Source organism: Pinus tabuliformis, chromosome 4_2 (assembly GCF_031772625.1).
Source record: "Pinus tabuliformis cultivar Carrire ecotype Pingquan chromosome 4_2, CPIR1, whole genome shotgun sequence".
In the NCBI taxonomy this organism is placed as follows: Eukaryota; Viridiplantae; Streptophyta; class Pinopsida; order Pinales; family Pinaceae; genus Pinus; species Pinus tabuliformis.
Window position 1 is genome coordinate 351,305,085 of NC_142304.1, and position 22,280 is coordinate 351,327,364.

The 22,280-nt window shown below is 37.4% G+C and overlaps 1 protein-coding gene across 2 annotated transcripts; it reads left to right on the plus strand.

Annotated features, from left to right (window-relative positions):
* The first annotated feature begins 4,999 nt into the window (after positions 1-4,999).
* On the plus strand, positions 5,000-14,198 carry LOC149169361 (pleiotropic drug resistance protein 1-like). 2 transcript variants are annotated; one of them, XM_089428675.1, is made up of 21 exons: positions 5,049-5,387; positions 5,506-5,626; positions 5,719-5,807; positions 5,953-6,037; positions 7,536-7,695; positions 7,793-7,869; positions 7,970-8,023; positions 8,416-8,808; positions 8,916-9,197; positions 9,441-9,757; positions 9,860-10,020; positions 10,119-10,222; positions 10,314-10,458; positions 10,576-10,835; positions 10,973-11,305; positions 11,420-11,710; positions 12,007-12,224; positions 12,433-12,660; positions 12,764-12,935; positions 13,027-13,281; positions 13,656-14,197. In XM_089428675.1, exons 1-21 carry the CDS (start codon positions 5,314-5,316, stop codon positions 13,923-13,925), a joined length of 4,089 nt encoding a protein of 1,362 aa, XP_089284801.1. In that variant the 5' UTR covers positions 5,049-5,313; the 3' UTR covers positions 13,926-14,197. The 2 variants fall into 2 exon arrangements, with proteins under 2 accessions (XP_089284800.1, XP_089284801.1); XM_089428674.1 differs by having other exon boundaries at positions 5,000-5,387; positions 9,441-10,020; positions 13,656-14,198.
* Positions 14,199-22,280: the final 8,082 nt, after the last annotated feature.

A 22,280-nucleotide genomic window follows, 5' to 3' on the forward strand; every position in this document is an offset into this window, starting at 1 on the left:
ACGCAGATCTTCATGCGGCTCTTTAAATCTTCACTCTGCGGCTCTCAACGCTTCAGATCTGTGGCTCTTCACCTCAAGCTGAGATATACAGCTCTTCACTTCTCTTCGGCAATATTTTGCGGCCCTCGGCACTGGTGCTACATCTGTCGATCTTGTGGCTGCCCAGGAGAGCATTCCCCAGATGGCTCCCAGCTTCACGAAATTAGTTGTTGGCTTAGTTCCGTCCACCTCTAGGGGGCAAGCTCCTGCCCATATCGTCATTGAAGCTCCAACTCCCACTGTTCGGGTGGTCCAGGTCTCACTCGATGAGGCTTTGAAGTTCTCTGAAAGTGCCTAATCTGCCGATTCAATGGTTTTTGGCCGCGGCTGACAGCTCTCCATAGCTGGATCTCGGAGGTATGGAAGCCTCTAATTCCTTATGCAATTAACATCTACCCCTATGCTAGGGGTTTCTTTATAGTAGATTTTGAAAACCATGAAAGAAAATAATGTATTCTAGATTCCAGCCCTTGGTTTTGGGAAAAATCAGGCCTGTTCATGAGGCCATGGAACCCATCATTCGATCCCTCAACAATAGTCATAACCTCAGCACCAGTTTGGGTGAGATTGCCAAACCTACCTTTGCATCTCTAGAATTTCTCTTCATTAAAAGCCATTGGAAATGCAATTGGGAAATTTTACTGCAGGTGCCCAAAAACAAAGGAATATGCTAGAACCACCTTTGCACGCATCTGTGTGGAAATGGACTTCAGCACCGGATTCCCAGTTGAAATACACCTAACAAGTAAAGATTATGTGTGGAACCAGAAACTCGATTATGAAAGTGTCCTCTTCAGATGTCGATCTTGCTTTGAGATAGGCCACCTAGCAAAAAACTACCCAAAAGCCTCCCAGGAATATTCTGCTAGAAAAAATCACCACAGATCTACATGGTGGGAAGGAGCACAAAAAAACACTACACTGTCATCAAAGAAGAATACTCTCGAGAAAACTCTGAATCACAAGAAATCAGGCAAGAAAGAAACAACTCTCAAGACAAGCAGGGGGAAAGCCCCACCCAACAATAAAAGAGTGAACTCGACAACCCCTCAAGCATCAACAGTTATGAGGATTCGAATACCGCACACAATAAATCTTCATTTAACAACAAAGCAAATCTCCTAGCCTAAACTTCTTCTCCGACTATCTTCAAAAGGACGAACATAATAGATTGCGAAGCTAAGACACCAATGTCCAAAGAACTAGAATAGAGATGAAGGAGATGCAAGATAAAGAAAGTTGGAAGATCGTAGAGAAAAAAAAAGAAAGCTACAACACCAATCTCGCCAAGAAAGACGAGGAGCCAGACAATTAGAAACTAAGAAAATTATAGGTCTAATAGACCAATTTGGTCTTAGTGGACATTAACCACCACCATCATCATCATATTAACTAAGGATTAGAATATAATCAAATAATTAAACCATATTTTAAATTTAATTGTCTATTTAAAAATTCAAGATCCAATAAAAATTATTTTACCTATATTAATTAAGATGAAGTGGTTAGTCATACTATGACTAATTTTATGTAATTCATGAGCTAGAAAGAGTCTATATAGGGACATATTTGATAACTATTATATTATTAATCTAATGGAGTTTAATGTGTTAACCTAATTTTAATTAAATTCAAGGATATTATTAATAGGCTTTATACTAGATCCCTAATATTATATTAATATTATTACTATTAACTGTATAGAGAAACAATATCGAATTAATCTATGCATTTATTATAGTGTTAATATAAGGGAAGGGAGACTAATATATATAAAATCATTAGAATATAAAATGGTTAATATAAATATCTAGAATTTTACAAGGATAAATCAAATGAGGGAGGAGGCTAAATAAGGAAGGAATCAAGGGAAAAAACTTGAACAAGCTATAAAAAGAGGGGAGGGGGGTGGTGGGAAGAAAACGACTAGGAGGTGAGGGCCGGGATCCAGCATCTGCTGATCTTCCACCCGTCATCTCTATTGAGATTGCTAGGCCTCCTTTCGATCTCAATGGCTTCCCTAAGTTTACGGTGGTGGAATTGCGAAATTCTAGCAATGACATCGGCCTCCTCAATACAAACATGATGTTTGGTCTTCTCCGCATGCTCAGCTAATGCGGAAGACTTAGTTCTCCCGTGCTTAAGATCAGCTGCGTGCTCACTAATTCTTTGATTAATGGAGCGCCTAGTCTCACCAATATAGGGGGTCCCACAGGAATAGGGAATAATATAGACACCTTTCATGTCCTTAGGGTTGATAGGATCCTTCACCGATCGGAGGGATTTACAAATGGTGTTAAGGGGTCTAAAGGTCGAGGGGACATTATGTTTCCTCAAAATCCTCGCAATTCTGTCAGTGGTCCCTTGGACAAAAGGAAGATGGACCCCAAGGATACGTTCCTTAGGTTCTTTTTTAACCACTGAATTCTTGGAAGCTTTGAGGAAAGCCTTCTGACCCAAGTACTTGCTATAACCATTCTCGACAAAGACCTTGAGAAGATGGGATTTTTCTTTCTCGAAGCTCTTTTCATTAGAGATCCTTAGGGCATGAGTAGCAAGAGCGTTGAGAACGCTTAATTTATGAGCTGGGAAATGATGGGAACTGGCATGGAGATATTGCTCAGTATGTGTTTTCTTTCGAAACACCTGGTGGGATAGGGAACCATCCATATTCTTAGAAATAAGAATATCAAGGAAAGGGAGGCAACCATCAACTTCCTTTTCCATGGTGAATTTAATGGTTGTGGACTGACTGTTAAGATGATGGAAGAAGAGATCTAACTCCTCTTGGCCATGTGGCCAGATGACATTAGTGTCATCTATGAATCTTTTCCAAAGCTTCGGTAAGAGGCGAGCTGAGGACAGAGCTTTGGATTCAAAATCTTCCATAAAAATATTAGCAACGACAGGGGATAGGGGGGAGCCCATGGCAACACCACAGGTTTGTTCGAAGAACTCACCTTCAAAACTGAAAAAGGTGGAAGTGAGACAGATCTCAACTAACCGAGCAGTATCGGGATCTGTAAGGCGCTTGATAACATCCAAAGCCTCATTTATAGGGATGCAAGTATATAGGGAGACTACATCAAAACTAACAAGAATGTCTTTAGGGTCAAGCTTAAAATCCTTGAGCTCCTCAACAAAGGAAGCAAAGTCTTTGACAAAAGACTCTGTACGAAAGACACTATATAACATCAATAATAACTATATAACACTAATATTAGTTATTAGTATTATTTTTTCTAATATTAGTATTATTTTTGTTAGAAAAATATTGATAGAAATAATTTTAATATTGATAACATTAATAATAATATTATAAGTAATTATTATTATTATAATATTGCATTAATATAATATTACATTAATTATAACATAAATATATTATTAATGTAATACTAATATTCGACATAGTTTAAGGAAATGATTTTTTTCATGACTTTTTTCAGGACATTTTTTCTAGGTAATTTTAAACAAAATCTTGCAGAGATTTTAAAAAATTCAAATTTAAGTTGCTTAATCTGTAGCATTCTAGTGCCTCAGGGTTTTTCCAAGGAGTTCAATTCATTTATATGTTAAAAAATGTATTTTAAATAACAAAAAATCACAATCATTTATATCATATTGTTCTAGTGAAAAATATCATTTTGCCTATAAGTTAAAGGTCTGATTCATATGTAACAAAGTATGTATTCATTATTTATTAATATTTCATTATTTTGGTTTTTTTGTATTATTAATTCATTTTTATTTTTATATATAAAAATTTAACTCTTTAATTTCTTTGATAATTCATGAGTTTTTAGACGTTTTAGATTAAAATAATTTTTATTTTATATCTATTCCAATTTAATTGTTATAATCCTAGCATCTATACATTGCTTATTTATAATTTTAGACAAGTCTTTTTATCTTAATCTTGATGATGAACCACATTATGTGGTTCAAAATACATCTACCATAAAATTATCTATGTGATTTTTTCCTGATATTTTTTATAATTAATTTTTATATTAATATTAATCTTGATAATAACATTATTAGTATGTTATATGTAAATTTTGGATTTCCACTGCTAGTAAATTTTATACAATTATAAATTCTGCATACAATGGAAATCCAAAATTTACATAAAACATGATGACTAACCCTCAAAACATATATACACAAAAACATTGTTAATAACATTTAATGGAATCCTTCTGGAAGGGAGGACAGCCTGCTGTAACAAGCTGGGTGCTCACTGGCTAAAATCCAAATGTCGTTTACTTCAGTCAGTACGTACGCTGCAAATAAAATAGTGCAACAAGGGCCACTGGGAACTTAAATAACCAAGGAGTACGCAGTGCGTGAGGTCACAATTCAAAAAATGCGTTTTTTAATTGATTGTGGAAGTACTTGAATCATTTTATTAATAGTAAATATTAATTAATTAAAAAGCTTTGAGAGCTATAGCTTGGATTTTTAATAATTGCAATCAAATTTGAACAAAATCCCGTGTGTTTGACCAACATGTATTTTGCGTGAAAGGGCGGATGAGAATCCCGACCATGTCTTCACAATACGACTACGTTTTCGAAAGTGAACTCCCTGCAGTAACGAATGACTGACAAGGCGTGCCTTCCAAGCCATGCAGAGAACACGTCGTATTTTTCGTTTGGAGTTAAATGAACACATGTGCTATTTTTCGTCCCACCCTTTCTATATATAAATATGAGTGTTGCTAGCAACTACCCAATAAGCCTCTGATAGCGTTAGGACAGGTTGGGTTCTCAAGCTATTTTAAGAAAGTGCAGAAGACATTGCAAGGGATTGATTCATTCACAGGGCCTGAAAATCTCTAAGTGGAATAACAAATTTTCTAAGTTGTTAACAGGATTTGATCTGGAATCTCTGGGGGGCTAAAAGATGAGTTCGTCTATCAGCGAAGAGCCTGATGAGAAAACAGGCAGTCTGCGGTCGGCGAGTACCAGATTGTTCGAGCGATCCGACAGCGTTTTCTCTCTGTCTTCCAGTGTCCGAAAAACATGGACAGGCAGTCTGCGGTCGGCGAGTACCAGATTGTTCGAGCGATCCGAGAGCGTTTTCTCTCTGTCTTCCAGTGTCCGAAAACGCCAGAATGACGAGGAAGCGCTCAAGTGGGCGGCCCTTGAAAAGCTGCCTACTTACGAGCGATTAAGAACTGCGATTCTTGCAAATGTGAATGACAAAAAGGTCGTCGATCTTAATCAGGTCGACGTTAGGGGTATCGACCTCGAGACTCGGCAGCAGTTGATGGAGAGGCTTGTCAAAGTTGCAGATGAAGATAATGAACGCTTTCTTCACAGGCTTCGAAAGAGGATCGAGAGGTTTGAGAAGCTTATTATTTTGTTTTTCACAGAACCCAGATCCGGGATTATTTAGCTTAGCTTTAGTTTGCCTTAGCTTACATGAACATTTGTGGATTTTTTGGGCGGAATTTTGCAGCGTTGGCATCGTTTCGCCCGAGATCGAAGTTCGCTACGAACATTTGAACATCGATGCAAATGCCTACGTAGGAAGCAGAGCGCTGCCCACGCTTATCAACTACACTGCTAACATGGTCGAGGTAGGTTTTGCATACGAAAGGAACGTTCTATCTACAGATTATTACGAGTTTTTCGGATTTTTGTAACATCTACATTTTATCTTGATTTCCAGGCAGTTTTGGGGTCGCTTCATTTGTACAACAGCAACAAGGCAACCATGACAATTCTTCATGATGTCAGTGGCATCATCAAGCCCGGCAGGTAAACGAATTTCATTCTTGAATTCCTGCCAATTTCATCCCTATACCGCATTCTTTACCAGTTAGAAATAAATATGATTGAAATTCAATCTAAAAATCTTACCTGCAAATCTCTAATCCTTTGAAGTTTTACGTATATTTGACAGGATGACGCTTCTTCTTGGACCGCCCGCCTCGGGCAAGACGACTTTGCTCCTGGCTCTCGCAGGAAAACTAGACAAAAGTCTGAACGTAAGCATCGATTTTATTCTATGTTTTTTAAGTAATCAAGATTATATCAAATTTATACAAGGTTCGTATGAATTTAATAACACAGTGAAGTTAAAATGGGCGCACAGAGGCGATACGTCACGGGTTCAAATCCTTGTTATACGTTCGACAGGTCACTTTTTCAAATCTTTCTAATAGTTTCATCCGGATAACATTAAAAATTTAATACAGAGAGATTAAGATCACACTGATATACTGTGGCGATACGTTAGTGGTTCCGATAAGTCACTGATTCAAAGTAGTTCCGACAAGTCACTAGCTATGTTACCAAAAACGGGAAACGAAACGAGAAACGATAACTGTACTAGAAACGGAGTTTGGAGGTTTCGCACTCAAGAAACGAGGAGAGAGAAAATGAAAATAAAAATGAAAAATGCAGAGTTAGTTTCAATTTTCAATATAGTTTTAACTAAAAAATAATTTGAATACCAAACTGATGCTTAATGAGGAGAGAAAAATGAAAATAAAAATGAAAAATGCATAGTTAGTTTCAATTTTCAATATAGTTTCAACTAAATTTCCAGCTCAAATTTTATTAAAAAACTAAATAATTTGAATACCAAACTGATGCTTAGCAAATTGACTATTAAATAGGAAGCAATTAAGTGTATACATTCTCATGCATTTCGGGCCTTTGGCTAATTACTGTTTACTTAAAAAAGACCAAATTATATATATATATATAAACAATAAATAGAATTTACAATTAAATATGAGCTTCTTGAACCACATATAGAATAGTGTTTAAACTATAAATTTTAACAATATACATGTTAAAGGAAAACAAATCAACTAAAAAAAGGACAATAGTACATCAACTTTCTGTATACTTGGCATAGGCCTCTAGGTTATTGAATGAATACATGCATGAAATCTACAATAAAGAGTGAAAATATAGGGCTGAGAACGACCTGCAAAAGACCCAACTACGACCTGTAAAAGATTTCCCATAAAATATATCCACCCGTTAACTAAAACGACCTTAGAAAACGGCATTTCCGTCTGGTCTCGTTTCTTACACGTTTTTTTACGGGAATGATGGCAATGGTCCTGTTTCTAGTAAAATAAGTCACTAATTCAAATCCCCTGCAACATAAAAAAATAACACAGTTAATATAGATTAAGATTACATTTATTCAAAAATCATATGAAGATTACATTTATTCAAAAATCATATGAATTTAACTCACACCAGTTTAGATCCCAGTTTAGATCTATTAAGCACTGGGTCGAGTTTTACAAGCAATATTTTAAAGATCCAACCACGGATGTAGTTTATACTCTGTTCTCTAATATTTTTTTTGCCCAGCTGTTAGAGATGTCACTCTTATTTATTTATATTTTACACTTCCCTTTCCTTTCTTGGCCGTAAGATGCACATCATTTCTTTAAGTGCAGTAATATATCCAGAGAACCAAGAAATGCTCTGAAATAACCTAATTATATTGTCCGGGTGCAGGTTAGAGGTGGAGTAAACTACAATGGACATACCATGGATGAATTCGTGCCACAGAGAACATCCGCTTATATCAGTCAAAATGATTTGCACATTGGGGAAATGACTGTGAGAGAAACCTTAGACTTCTCTGCACGGTGCCAAGGAGTTGTGTCGAGATACGGTAGGAATGCCTTTTCTATTTCCGGATCTTGTTAAATCTAATGCTATGGATTTTGAAGTCTACCATTCGAATAATCCGCTATCTTTCTCTTCTGTAGACGTATTAACTGAACTATTGAGGAGGGAAAAGGATCAGGGAATCAAACCAGATCGCGATATAGATGTCTTTATGAAGGTACAGCACAGGCAGCTGCTCTGAAATCCATTAAGATTGAATAAAATTTTAAATGTATTTCAAAGAATTTACTGAGAATGGCTGACTATTTCTTGTGCAGGCCACTGCATTAGAGGGCCAGAAAGCCAACCTGCTCACGGACTATGTTCTGAAGGTATTTTGCTATAGCTGCTTTCTCAAATAAAATATGGTGTTGTTTTCCTGTTAACTAAAACGAGTCCTTTTATTAGAAAATTTCTAATAAAAACTTTAACATTTAGAATAAAAAGTCTAAATTCTAAATAGCAGGTTATAGTTGCTAGGATTTTAACATTTAGAATTAACAAAAACCTTTAGACAGCAATTTAAATTTTAAAATAGAAGTTTAAAGTTGTAAATATTGCAGTATCAAAATGTTAGGAATTGTAAAATCCATTTTCAGGCCCAAAAAAGCGTGGGAAAAGAGGCCTTTTAGTTTAAATTTAACCTAGGCTTCAATTTGTGGAAAGGATTAGTTTTCTTTGGATGAACCAACAATATTTGTATTGCTATTGATGATTGGACCAGATCTTGGGGTTGGACATATGCGCGGACACACTGGTCGGAGATGCAATGCACAGGGGCATTTCCGGAGGGCAGAAGAAAAGAGTTACCACTGGGGAAATGATTGTTGGAGCTGCGAAAGCCCTGTTCATGGACGAGATTTCCACTGGTCTGGACAGTGCTACAACATACCAGATTGTTCGATGCCTACGCCAAGTTGTCCACGTTTTCAATTCGACGATGGTGGTGTCACTCCTACAACCTGCCCCTGAGACCTTCGATCTCTTCGACGATGTCATTCTACTTTCAGAAGGTCATGTTATTTACCAGGGTCCTCGAGAAAACATACTCGAGTTTTTCGAGTCCATGGGATTTAAATGCCCTGAGAGGAAAGGTGTTGCAGATTTCTTGCAGGAGGTATGCTATTTTTTTCGATCTTCCTGAAATTATTATTGGTCAGCCGTGACATTAAAAAACAGGGTATCTGATGAATGTCATCGAATTGTATGGAATCGATTGAACAGGTGACTTCTCTCAAAGATCAAGAGCAGTACTGGGCAGACAGAAGGCAAACATACCGTTATGTTCCAGTGAAGGATTTTGCGGATGCATTCCACTCTTTCCACATTGGGGCCGCATTGAATGCAGAGTTATTGGTTCCATACGATAGAAAGAAATGCCACCCGGCAGCTCTCACAACAGAGGAATACGGTTTGAACAAAATGGAACTTTTCAGAGCATGCTTTGATAGAGAAATTTTGCTGATGAAGAGAAGTTCGTTCGTCTATATCTTCAAAACTGTTCAGGTATACTTCATTGTTGTATTTTTCTTATCAAAACTATTAGATGTTTTCTAGTTATTTCAAAGTGGTTTTTCTTGTTTTACTGTAGATTTTGTACTTTCAAACAAATACAATTTGTTATTATGAAATTGATTTTTTTTTTTTTTTTTAAATAATCCTATGTAAACCGTTTGTCGGATTTACCTATTCTAAACTTCATTATATTTATTTGGGATATTTAAAGCTGAAATATGATTACTCTGACAGATATTTATCGTTGCTGGCATTGCCATGAGTGTTTTCTTCCGTACCAATATGCATGACAGAAATTTGGCTGACGGAGCCATTTACTTTGGGGCACTTTTCTTTGGTCTAGTGGTGGTGATGTTCAATGGCATGGCAGAATTGTCGATGACAATAGACAAGCTCCCAGTGTTTTACAAGCAGAGAGATTTCAAGTTCTACCCAGCCTGGGCTTATTCACTTCCAACATGGGTTATGAGAATTCCTATGTCCCTGTTGGAGTCTGTTTTGTGGATCATTATCACATATTATACCATAGGTTTTGCCCCAAATCCTCAGAGGTATAGTTTGATGACCTTGAAGCCCCACCTTCCTCTGTTCTGGTTATGGTTTTTAATGCTCAAATCTAATGTCAATTTCCTTGGTATTCTCTTCCCCTGCAGATTTTTCCGACAGTTTGTGCTGTTCTTTACAGTCCATCAGATGTCTTTAGGCCTCTTTCGCTTTATAGCTGCCGTGGGACGCAATCGGATAGTGGCTAATACTTTCGGCTCGTTTGCCCTCATGATCATATTCGTTCTCGGAGGATTCATCATATCCAGAAGTATACAAGCTCTCAAGCTGAAATTGAATAGAAAAGCTGTGCAAGCCACTTAATAACTATAAGTACTAATGTTTGGTGTTCGTGGATTCCTATTGCAGATGATATTAAAGGATGGTGGATATGGGGTTACTGGATTTCTCCTCTCATGTATGCTCAAAATGGAATTGCAGTAAATGAGTTTACGGCAACTAGATGGCAAAAGGTAAGTAAATTGCAGAAGAGATGGTGCCTGCAATTGAAAATCGGTCTTGTGATAGAAGGAACTAATAATTTGCTTATTTAAAATGTTTCAGCCAAATGACAACGTTGGCGTCAACTTAATGAGATCTCGCGGCCTTTTTCCCGAGAGCTACTGGTATTGGCTTTCGATTGGAGCCCTTGTGGGGTTCAATATTTTATTTAACATCCTCTACACACTGGCATTGCATTATCTAGATCGTAAGTCCTTTTTAACTTCTGCCCATGATTTCGGCTGATTTCAGTACTATACTTTGTATCTTGATCGGAATTCATATTTAGAAAACAAAATTAATGATGTTCTGTTTCTTTTTCCAGCTCTAGGAAAGCCGCAGGCATTAATTTCTGAAGATGATTTGAAACAAAAGCTGGCAGCTCAAACCGGGGTTGTGCAAAGAAACAGTGTAAATGAAATGCAGACGATGCCAGGAGAAAACCATGAAGAGATTCAAGCTTCTGGTATGAACAATGCTGCTTCAAATTCTACACGAGAATTTGGAAAGAAAGGAATGGTTTTACCTTTTCAACCTCTGGCGATGGCTTTTGACAATGTCAATTACTTTGTAGACATGCCCCCAGTACGTTAAGCTTCCCATCACTTTGAATTAATTACTATACGCAAATATTGGAAAACCTTTCTGTTTTCCATTGTAATGGCTGTTAATAATTTGATTTTAAAGCTTGCCAGTAATTTTTACTGCTGTACATGTTACAGGAAATGAGGCAACAAGGAATTGAAGAAAATAGACTCCAGTTATTGCGTGGAGTGAGTGGAACATTCAGGCCTGGTGTGCTCACTTGTTTAATGGGTGTGAGTGGCGCTGGAAAAACAACCCTAATGGATGTTCTTGCTGGAAGGAAAACTGGTGGATACATCGAAGGGTCCATCACCATCTCTGGTTATCCCAAAAAACAAGAAACCTTTGCTCGTATCTCGGGTTACTGCGAACAAACTGATATCCATTCTCCTTACGTTACTGTTTATGAGTCACTGGTATACTCTGCCTGGCTTCGTCTCCCATCTGAGGTCGATACTGCATTAAGAAAGGTAATCCCTTTTCTCTAATATCGTCAAATCTCTAATTTAACAGCATTATCAAATGTGTTTATGTCGAAATGGAGTTCAATTTAACTGATGGGTATTGTATTCGAACATAAACAGACATTTGTGGATGAAGTTATGGACCTTGTGGAACTGAATAACCTGAGACAAGCTCTGGTCGGGCTTCCTGGAGTGAATGGCCTGTCCACGGAACAGCGTAAGAGATTGACAATAGCAGTTGAATTGGTTGCAAACCCTTCAATAATCTTCATGGACGAGCCAACATCAGGACTGGATGCAAGAGCTGCTGCTATTGTGATGAGAACTGTCCGGAACACTGTGGACACAGGCCGAACTGTTGTTTGTACTATTCATCAACCCAGCATTGACATCTTTGAAGCTTTCGATGAGGTATGTTCTGAAAATACTCTCTCAAATGTATGGATCATTATTACAGTCAGTTTATCTTTCAATCCACAATAAAATGCTAAATATTTGGGTGGTTTTTTTACATCTTAAATTTCTTTATTTGATTGGTAAATTAAACTATATAACTATTCGGAATCTTCAGACACAAATGAAATCCCTCTTTTATAAATAATTTGTAAAAGAAACAAAATCCTTACAAAATAAGGAAACAGCTCTTTATGGTTATGATACTTAGTGCTGAAGTGGTAATAAGAAGAATGGATTTGTAAAATTTGCAGCTTGTGTTGATGAAGCGTGGAGGGCAGATGATATACGTTGGTCCTCTTGGCCGCCATTCCCAAACACTGGTCGACTATTTCGAGGCCATTCCAGGCGTTCCCAAAATCACGGAGGGGTACAATCCTGCGACATGGATGCTTGAAGTGTCTTCTGTGGGCGCAGAATTGCGTCTTGGAACCGATTTTGCAGATGTATACAGGAATTCATCCCTCTACCAGTAAGTCATTATCAGTACAAGTTTTTGAAAATAATAGTAACAGTTTTGTTCTCATTTATTTAAAAATGTGATTACTTGTAATATAGTTATGTTTTCATCTGCAAAATTCCTGTGTTCTTTTATACTTACATTTATCCTCTCTATTTTTATCACTACCCAAATTATCTATTTTTCACATGACTTAACAAATTACCTATTTTTTACACAGACGAAATGAAGCTCTAATCAAGGAACTGAGCGTGCCGGGTCCAGGAATGAAGGATTTACACTTCGAATCTCAATTTTCACAACCTTTGATAATTCAATCCTGGGCCTGCTTGTGGAAGCAGCACTGGTCATACTGGAGAAACCCCGAGTACAATGCCGTCCGTTTCTTTTTCACTTTGGTCACTGCTGTGCTTTTTGGTACCATCTTTTGGAGAATGGGTCAAAAGATGTAAGAAATTATACCTTGCAGCCTTTACAACATTTGGATTCTTGTTATCGTTAGAAGCTGCAATATCATCTTTTTAATTTGTGATATGAATGCATTATTGCAGAGAGGAGCAACAAAAAGTTTTGAATGCTATGGGATCACTGTTCGCGGCTGTGTTATTCATAGGTGTGAACAATGCTTCTTCAGTCCAACCTGTAGTGGATGTTGAAAGGACAGTCTTTTACAGAGAAAAGGCAGCCGGGATGTACTCTGCTATGCCTTACGCCCTCGCACAAGTAAACCCCCAATTTCATTTCATCCCTCCCATTAATGCCTAAAAGCTTTCTGAATTCTTCTCGTCCCTAATGTGTCAATGATGTTATGCAGGTATTGATCGAAGTGCCATATGTATTTGTTCAAGCGGCGGTGTATGGAGTGATCGTGTACTCGATGGTCAACTTCCAATGGCAGGCAGACAAGTTCTTCTGGTTTTTATTCTTCATGTTCTTCACATTTTTGTACTACACATACTACGGAATGATGACAGTAGCTCTGACTCCTAATGTCAACATAGCTGCCATTGTCTCCTCGGCTTTCTATGCCATCTGGATGCTTTTCTGCGGTTTCATAATCCCTCGTCCGGTAAGAATTCATGGTTTTAATCACTACAAATCCAACAATAATATTCCAAAGTATACAACGATTAATTAATAGTTTGCTGCGGGCTACTTGTTAGAACTTGATGTAACTTGTTTGTCAGAGCTAACCTGTTTCCCCGATACCTCACAAAACTTCAAAATTCTACTTTTACAAAATTCCATCAATTGCATTTTTTTTGCCAATCCAACTCTGCCAAGATTCATGCAATACTTGCTCATTCAACTGTGTATATCTGAACATTACAACCATAACAAACATAGATGGACACATATTGCTTGTGCCGCATTCTATTACAATTTTTTGTCAGGATTCAATTCAATTAATACCTCTAACAATACTTAATAAATTTGATGCAGAAAATTCCGGTGTGGTGGAGATGGTACTACTGGGCATCCCCTGTTGCATGGACTCTGTACGGTTTGATAGCATCACAGTTTGGGGATTATGAAACTCGCATGACTAGAACAGACGGCACTCGAGAGCCAGTGAAACAGTTTATCGAAAGTTATTTTGGATTCAGACACAGCTTCTTGGGACCTGTTGCAGTTGTGACAGCAGGATGGAGCATTCTCTTCGCATTCATCTTTGCCATATCCATCAAAAAGCTCAACTTCCAGTCAAGATAGTCACTGAAATATCAAATATTATTTTTTCAATGTAACCAGTATATCTTATTGATGGGTGCCAGTAACAAATGTCCTATCCGATCGATGATATTACAGAGTACAAGGAGACGGATTATATGTATATACCTCATATGTCCTATTCTATTTAAGGATATTTCTTTTCCGTAAGGGATATAGCTTGTCCTCCCTGTATATTATATATATTATAAAGGGGGACCGCATTCTGCAAATTCCAGGTCATCGTTTTTCAATCGATTTTTAATGAGAATTTAAATCAATTTTTAATGAAAAGACGCACGATTGGTCAATTGAGCGCAATTTTTTTTTTAATTCACTGTTAATTAGTTAAATAAATGGCATGTCAGTGAGATGGTTGATGTCATTAACATTTTTAGTCAGAAGTCAGATTTTGACATGAAAGCAGATAACAAAATAATGGAGATGAAATTTCCTTTTATGATGAATGCAAGTCAATTTTGACAGCAAAATATGTGGAAAACGTTTAATTGTGATTTCATGTGAAAAATCATATGCATGAAACAACAAATGCTATATTCAAATGTCTATATGCACAAATGTTATTATGCATGAAACAACAAATGCTATATTCAAATGTGTATATACTCTGCTTTTGCTGAAGAAAGAGAAATGGCACTTTGTTTCTTGCAAGCCCATGTAATAGGTCCAGAACCAAGAGTGAAGACATAACCTGCAGTATACTTCCAATCATGAGGGTCACCATCCCAATCAGAATCAGTGAAACCAACCAATAGAGGAGATGCTTCTGCACTCTAATGAATCCCAAACTGAACTGTACCTCGAACATAACAAAGTATTCTTTTAGTTGCTTTCCAATGACTTTCATGTGGGTTTTGCGTAAATTGAGCAATAAGTCCAACAACAAAGTAAAGGTCAGGACGGGTATGGGTCAGAGACAAAAGTTTTCCTACAAGTTGACGATATAAGGTAGCATCAACTTCAGGGGAAGTACAAGTGACCGAAAGTTTGGCTCCACACTAAAGGGGAGAAGGGGCTAGCTTACGGTCTTCCATTTGAAAGTGGCGTAGAACATCACATGCATACTTGGACTGGGAAAGGGAAATACCTTCCTTGGATTGTAGGACTTGAAGACCAAGAAAATAATGCAAGTGTCTTAATTCTGTCATTTCAAACTTCTTTTTTGGCTGGACTTCACATGGTTTATAAGGTTGGGATCACTACCAGTAAGGATAATATCATCAACATAAAGAAAAAGAATGATAAGAGACTTACACACTTTCTTGGCGTAGACAGTATTGTCAGAATGACACCTAGAAAAGCGAGTATCTAAAAGAAAGCTATCCATTTTGGCATACCAAGACCGAGGGGCTTGCTTGAGACCATAAAGGGGTTTCTTAAGCCGACATACAAGGCTGGAGTCTATTTGTATAAAGCCAGGAGGTTGTTCCATATAGATTTATTCATGCAATTCCCCATGCAAGAAGGTAGATTTAACATCCATATGATGGACTTCCCATTTGAAAGAGGCAGCAAAGGAAAGAACAAAGCAGATAGAGTTCATTTTGGTAACAGGGGACAGGGTTTTAGTATAGTCAATTCCTTCAACATGTGAAAAACCCTTAGCAACAAGACGAGCTTTATGTTTATCAACTTTTCCATCTGGTCCAAACTTGGTTTTGTAAACCCATTTACTTCTAACAAGTTTTCTTCCCTTTGGAAGAGGAACAAGATCCCATGTATCATTTGTCAATAATGAACGATATTCTTCATTCATAGCTGCGTCCCAATCTGGATGGCCTGAAGCTTCTGCAAAGGTGTTAAGATCATAATTCGTTGAAGCTTGAGCCAATAAAGAAGAGGCTCTATCAAGTTGAGAACATGTACGTCGTTGATTTGTAGGATCACCTGTAAGAGCACCTACTACATCCCGAGTAGTACAGACCCATTTTGGAAGTTGAGGAGCTGAAGGAGGATCTCGAGAAGGTGGGGGAGGATTTTCAACCTCGATGTCATCATCTGAAGAAGAAATATTTTCATAGGTAGAAGGGATAGAGAGAGGTGACACATCTGCCAAACTAGGTTCGTAGGCCGATATATTTTCATCAAAATTTACATCTCTTCTAATGATAACATTTTTGGATTTAGGTGAAAGAAGTCTACATCCTTTAACATCTTCATAATATCCAACAAAAATACATTTTTCACTCTTAGGTTCTAAGGCTTTATGTTTGTCATATGGAATATGGGCCCATGCTTCACTTCCAAAAACATGAAAGTGACTTACATCTGGTTTAATTGAGCCCCATGCTTCTTCTGGAGTGATATTCTTTAAAACCTTAGTGGGAGTGCGATTTACTGTGTAATTTTCATAGTTAATTGCTTCTGCCCAAAAATTAAGACTAAGTCCTTTAGATTGAAGCATACAATTAGCGATTTCTTTTAAGGTGCGATTCTTCCTTTCAACTACACCATTTTGTTGTGGAGTATATGGAACAATATATTGCATTTGAATTCCATGCTCAATGCAAAAGTTGATGAATTTGTTGTTAACAGATTCTCCGCCAATATCAGATCTTAGCTTAAGAATTTGATGTCCATATTGTTTATCAACAAAGGCCTTAAAGGCCAAGAACATGTTAAAGACTTCACTCTTGAGTTTTAAGAAGTATACCCAAGTGCGTCTGGAGAAATCATCAATGAAAGTTAAGAAATACTTGTAGCCAAAGAATGAAACAACTAGAAGTGGACCACATAAATCACTGTGCACAAGCTATAAAGGGGTTGAGGCATGCCAAGAGGCACGTTTTTCAAAACTATCCCGATGATGTTTTCCGAGTACACATCCAGAACAAACACCATCTCTGCAAGATACCATAGGAAGACCTGTCACCATATTTTCCTTACATAGATTTTGAAAGGAGCGATAGTTTAAGTGACCAAATCGCTCATGCCAAAGTTTGGTCACTTCATCATTATGAGCAACAAAGACCGTGGGAAGAGTTGATGACCCAAAGTTGTTAAAATTATACAACCTTGTAGAATCATCAACAATGTTAGTAGCTAAAATATATCTAGGATCTCTTAGGTACTTAATTACAACATCATGAGGTGAAAATTCAATGGTTTTACCTTCACCTGAATGAGTTATCTGATATATAGATAGAAGGTTGCAGGATAAGGTTGGAACACATAATACATCATTAAATTGACCATTTTTTAGATGAATAGTTCATGTCCCTACAACACTAAGAGATCTATCATCAACAACATATATATTTTTGGTGTTACAATCATTTAAAGAAGAAAACATAGCTTTGTTTTTGGCCATATGATAAGAAGCTCCAGAATCAATGAGCCACTTATGAGAATGAGAAGAAGAAAATACATTTAGTGCATAACCAGACCGAGATGATTGACAACCACATGTTGAAAGTGTTATTCTTGAAGATGAAGTTGAAGAGTGCTCCAAATGGATGTTATGCTTCTTCATTGCTACTTCCAAGGCTTCCATCTTCTTAAAGCATTTGGATTCTAAGTGGCCATCTCAATTAAAAAAGTTGCAATGTCTATCAGTCTTCTTCCCTTTGTTTTTATTTGCCTTATCATTTTGTTGAATTGATTTTTCATTTTGAGATTGAAAGTGCTTAGGACCCTTGGTTGGTTTAGGACCATTCTTTTTAGGATGCTGCTTCTTAGGATTCTTTGAACTTGGTTGCTATTGGGCGGCTAAGGCTTCCTTAGAAGAGTTTCCAAGATTAAGAAGACCAAGATGTAAGAGTTTTTCTTGTTATCTTATTAAAGAATAATAAAATGCATCAAAAGAGGGGGACTTGTAGTCTTATCCTTGAGAAATAAAGGCTTCTCTTTAGAATGGAAGGTGGAAACAAACACAGAGTAGGTTGGTCCCAACTTAGTAAGAATGGAATAGATAAGGCTACCATCTACTTTCTTAAACTTAACACCTTCTAAGAGAAGTCTAAGAGTCTTGAACTTGTACAAAAAATCTTCAATGGAAGAAAAATTATTGGGGTCCAACGTAAGAAACTCATTTTCGAGTTGATGGGCTCTAATTTCATTTTTAATTCCAAAAACTTTATTGAGTTGTTTCATTACTTCATCAAGGGTATCAAGTTCTGCAATATGGAATATAAGGTATGGAGAAATAGACATACCTATCAACCCACATGCTTGATCTTGCCTATTTTCCCATTTGAATTTCTTATCTTCATCTTTAGGTTTAGACTCTTGGCCTGAAGCTATTCTATAAAGACCTTTACTTCTAAGTAAATCCTCCATGTAGGACACCCATTGGAAGTAGTTGGTTCTATTAAGAATAATTTGGCATGGACTTTCCATTTTAACAGAAACTGAAGCTGTAGATGTTGAAACTAAGTGTTCTAATTGAAAGATCTCAAAAAATTAGGCCGATTAAAAAACAAACGGCTCTGAAAACGGCTTCCGGATGAAGAAGTTATGGCCTTTTGAAGAAAAGTTGTTGAAGATGTCGGTGAAGTACATGAATGTGTGGAAGTGAATGATAATGTTATATTTAACAAAAATACCTCCTCTTTCCAAACTTAATCTAATTAGCTCACTTTAAAAAAAATATTATGTGACCTACTTTTATAAATAAGTGAAAGTTACTTTTACAATGGTACTTTATGAGCTACTTACTAAATTGTAACTTAAATAAATGATAAAAAGACTTTAGAATTATAAGTGACTCACTTTTTATAATGGGTGAGAACACTTTTACATAAAGTAACTTTAAAACATAAGTTACATGTGCTTTTTGAAAAAATAACTCAACAAAAAGAAAGACTTGAACCCAATCACTGTATTTTCATAAAGTAACTTTGGACTAAGTCATCTAGTTTAAAATGTTAGTAATTTTTGGAAAAGAGGAAGGTTTTTTTTTTAGTCACTGAAGCTTTGGGGTGCGTGATTACTTGAAAAAACCCTTTTTTGCCTGCAAAACAAAAAAACCACACAACTCAACATGGACATGCAAAAAAAACCAAACTTTATGGCTTGAAGTTAGCTTTTTCCAGAAACTAAATATTTTCCTCAATGTTCCTGATTTTTTGAGATCACACTAAGATGCGGTGGAAAAGAGCATACACATGAGAAAAATCTTTCCTTTTTGTTTATGATTTTCCCAGATCACATAGATTCGCAGGGCAAAGAGCATACGCAGAAATGAAAGGTATAGATCTGGTAATAAAAAACAGAGAGACAAATAAACCGAAATAAAGAGAGAGATAAATAATTAAAACTGCAAATAAAGACTGTATACCTCTAGATCTTAAAAATGACGTAGCTAGGGCTACTGGAAACCTTTTCACATGAAACGAAAGGGGTTTCTCACTGGAACAGATGCTCTTAACACAATAGAGTAGTCCTCTGGGCCGGAAAGCAACCAGAAACAATAGATCTAGGAAATGACAGTCGGATGCAGTTGTAACAGCTTCAAATTTGGATCAAGAACGGATGCGGCCCTCAAATAGCTCTAATACCATGTAGGAATTTACAGGGTAAGTTCCTGAGATAGAACACCAAAGGACACCACTCACAAACAAATCATAGATCAATACATCAGTATTCTTAACTTGGTTAAAACCCTCAAAGAGGGAAATAGTGCACGACTTGAGCCAATGTGGTCACTTTAGGTATTTTGTTAATGTAAAAGAAAGAAAATTTACATAAGCTTCTCTCATGAATGGTCACCTTACAAATGACCCTCCATGCTCTTTAAATAGAGATCATGGACCAATCGGGTGTTAAGCCACGGATCAAGTGTCGGTAATACCAAGGAGAGAATGAACCGTCAAATAAATTCATGACGAGAACACATCATGACCGTTGGATTGTAAGTTACAAAAGTACGTAGTAAAGAAACACACTTTACTTAACTCTACACTAGACCAAGTTATACTTAATTATTTCCAATGTGTCGAAATATCCTAACATTATATTCTGTGCACTCAAGCTCCTGTGGCTCTAGTGTGAGAGGGGTATTTTGGGCAGTCGACGGTCATCGTCGTCTTTAGGTCTTAGCAGTGTTCATTGGTATGTTCTCAGTCTTCACTTAGCCAATTTTTTTAGTATGGAGCAATCTATTCGACCCTTAATTGGTGATATGTATATCTCTGGGCTATGGGGTGAAGGGTACTGGAAGTGCCAGAGGCATGGCCTCATTGCGTTCTTGGTTGGGTATGAGTCTATTGTCCTTCTCATCTCAATGTCTATAGAGTATGGCATATGGTCGTCTCGTATGGGGTATTGCATGGCCTGGGTGGTAAGGGTTCTGGATGTGGAAAGCCCCCACATGCAGGCAAGAAAGAGCTGGAAGGGGGTTGGGTCTAGGAAGAATTTGTTTTGTTTCCAGGGTATTTCGCCTTAGGGATAGATCATAGTTGAGTCAGTGGTTTAGGTAACTCCAACTACACCCTCTGGTGATAGAGGGGCGAAGGTGGCAGAACCTTGATGGCCAGTTTCTGGGTCAGTCCAGTCCTGTGGATTAGAATCTCCTAGGTTGGGAATTTTTGTTTAAATAGAGGTCAATTATGGGTTCAGAGTTGGTTATGGATTGATGTTGTTCACCTAAATCTGGTTTGTATGTATGGAGGTTTGATTTCGGCAGCTCGAGCATTCTGTATGGAGTCGTGTCGGAAGGGATTGGGTGGGTTGTGGGCTCAGTATAGTTGTTGGCTCGATCTCCCTTTCAATTCCCGTTATAATGTTTGGTTGGTGAAGTTAATAAATTGTGGAAAGTGTCATTTTATTGCTGAGGCCCTGGAAATGGTTGGCATGGCCAGTCCATTCAGGCTCTGTAATGGGCAGAGGAAGATGAATGAAAATAGTGGCACCCTTATCATGTGTTTGCAACCTATTAGTAGAAAAATGCGGTGTGGGTTCCTTACTTGGCTGGTTTCATTTGAATTTGATTTAGCAAGTCTGCAGTGTGGGTTCGACCTTTGGCAACGTTGAGCACCCAAAAAATGACCTTGTTTTGGTTGGTACCCAGAGGTGGGAAAATAACAGTCTTTTTCAGGCAGCAGCATCAGCATGACCTGAGCAATTAGTCAAAAGAAAAATGGAAGTGGAGGCCACAGTTGGGGAAAACAGAGGAAGGTCGCTTCGTCACCGAAAATCCAACCTAGCTCTTCTAGTGGGGTGGCTGGGGCAGGTCGTGGGCACAAGCCAGCCTCTCGCATAATACAGGAAGCGGCTCAATCTTACCATGCAAGCAGCTCCAACCCGGTCAAGCAATTGATTGCAGAGTGGGAGGCTGAGGTTTGACAGACCGCAGAGACTTCAATTTGGAGATGGATGAGTGGAAACCAGTGATCCCAAATCCAAGCCACACTAGTGGAAGAGTAACCCAATACCAGTTGATAGTTCGCATGTCCTGGATGATGAAGAGCATTATAGAAAAATCTCTAGAGCAGTTTCCTCCTAACATGCATGTAGCCCCTTGGGGTTAGTTGGATTATATTAAATAATTTCAAAAAAATCAGTTTCAATTACAGCAACAGAGTAGTCAGCTAAGCCGAACTAAGAAACATATCCCTTCCATACTTGACACAGAGTTGTTGGGTTCCACTGTGAAGGAACCTACTCCGATGGATTCAGCTGATGATGAGTAGTGATAGTGCATCCTTGTTTTTTCATTTTGAATGTTTAAGGCCTAAAATTTTAGGCTTATTAACAATTATGTTAATAGGTATCTAGAAAATAGGAAGTACAAAGAGTCTCAGGCTTACATAGCATGGTTGGTTGGACGTATCATTTGTTTCTTATGGATGCCATATTTTGCGGTTAGGTGGCCAACATATCTAGTTTCCCTTTGGGTAGGTTGAGGGCACCTAACTCTCAGACATATGGATGTAGCCTGCTTTATTTTTGAACCACCAAGATTACCAAAAAAAAGTGAATTTATTATGATTAAATTTAATGAATAAAATAATTTCTAACCATTTTTATGTGAAATACTAATAAAAAGAGTAATTTTTCATAGAGTGTAGTTTTGGAATCGTTGTTAGAGTCACTCTACAACCTAGTATGGAGATGTTCTTACATAATTGTAATACCTCTCAGTAGTTTGTAAATATTCATAATTTCATCATTATATTCACTCTACAACTCAGTGTGGAGATGTTACATAATTGTAATACCTCTCAGTAGTGTGTAAATATTCCTAATTTACTTTTTATTGCAGTGACTTGGTAGACTGCGGGGTCATTTAAAAGGCCTGGTATGATTAAGTTATGAATATGGATTTTTATTTTATTTTATTTTATTTTCATCAATAAAATTAGTTGAGGCCAACTAGAGAGTCACTGAAGAGAAAAA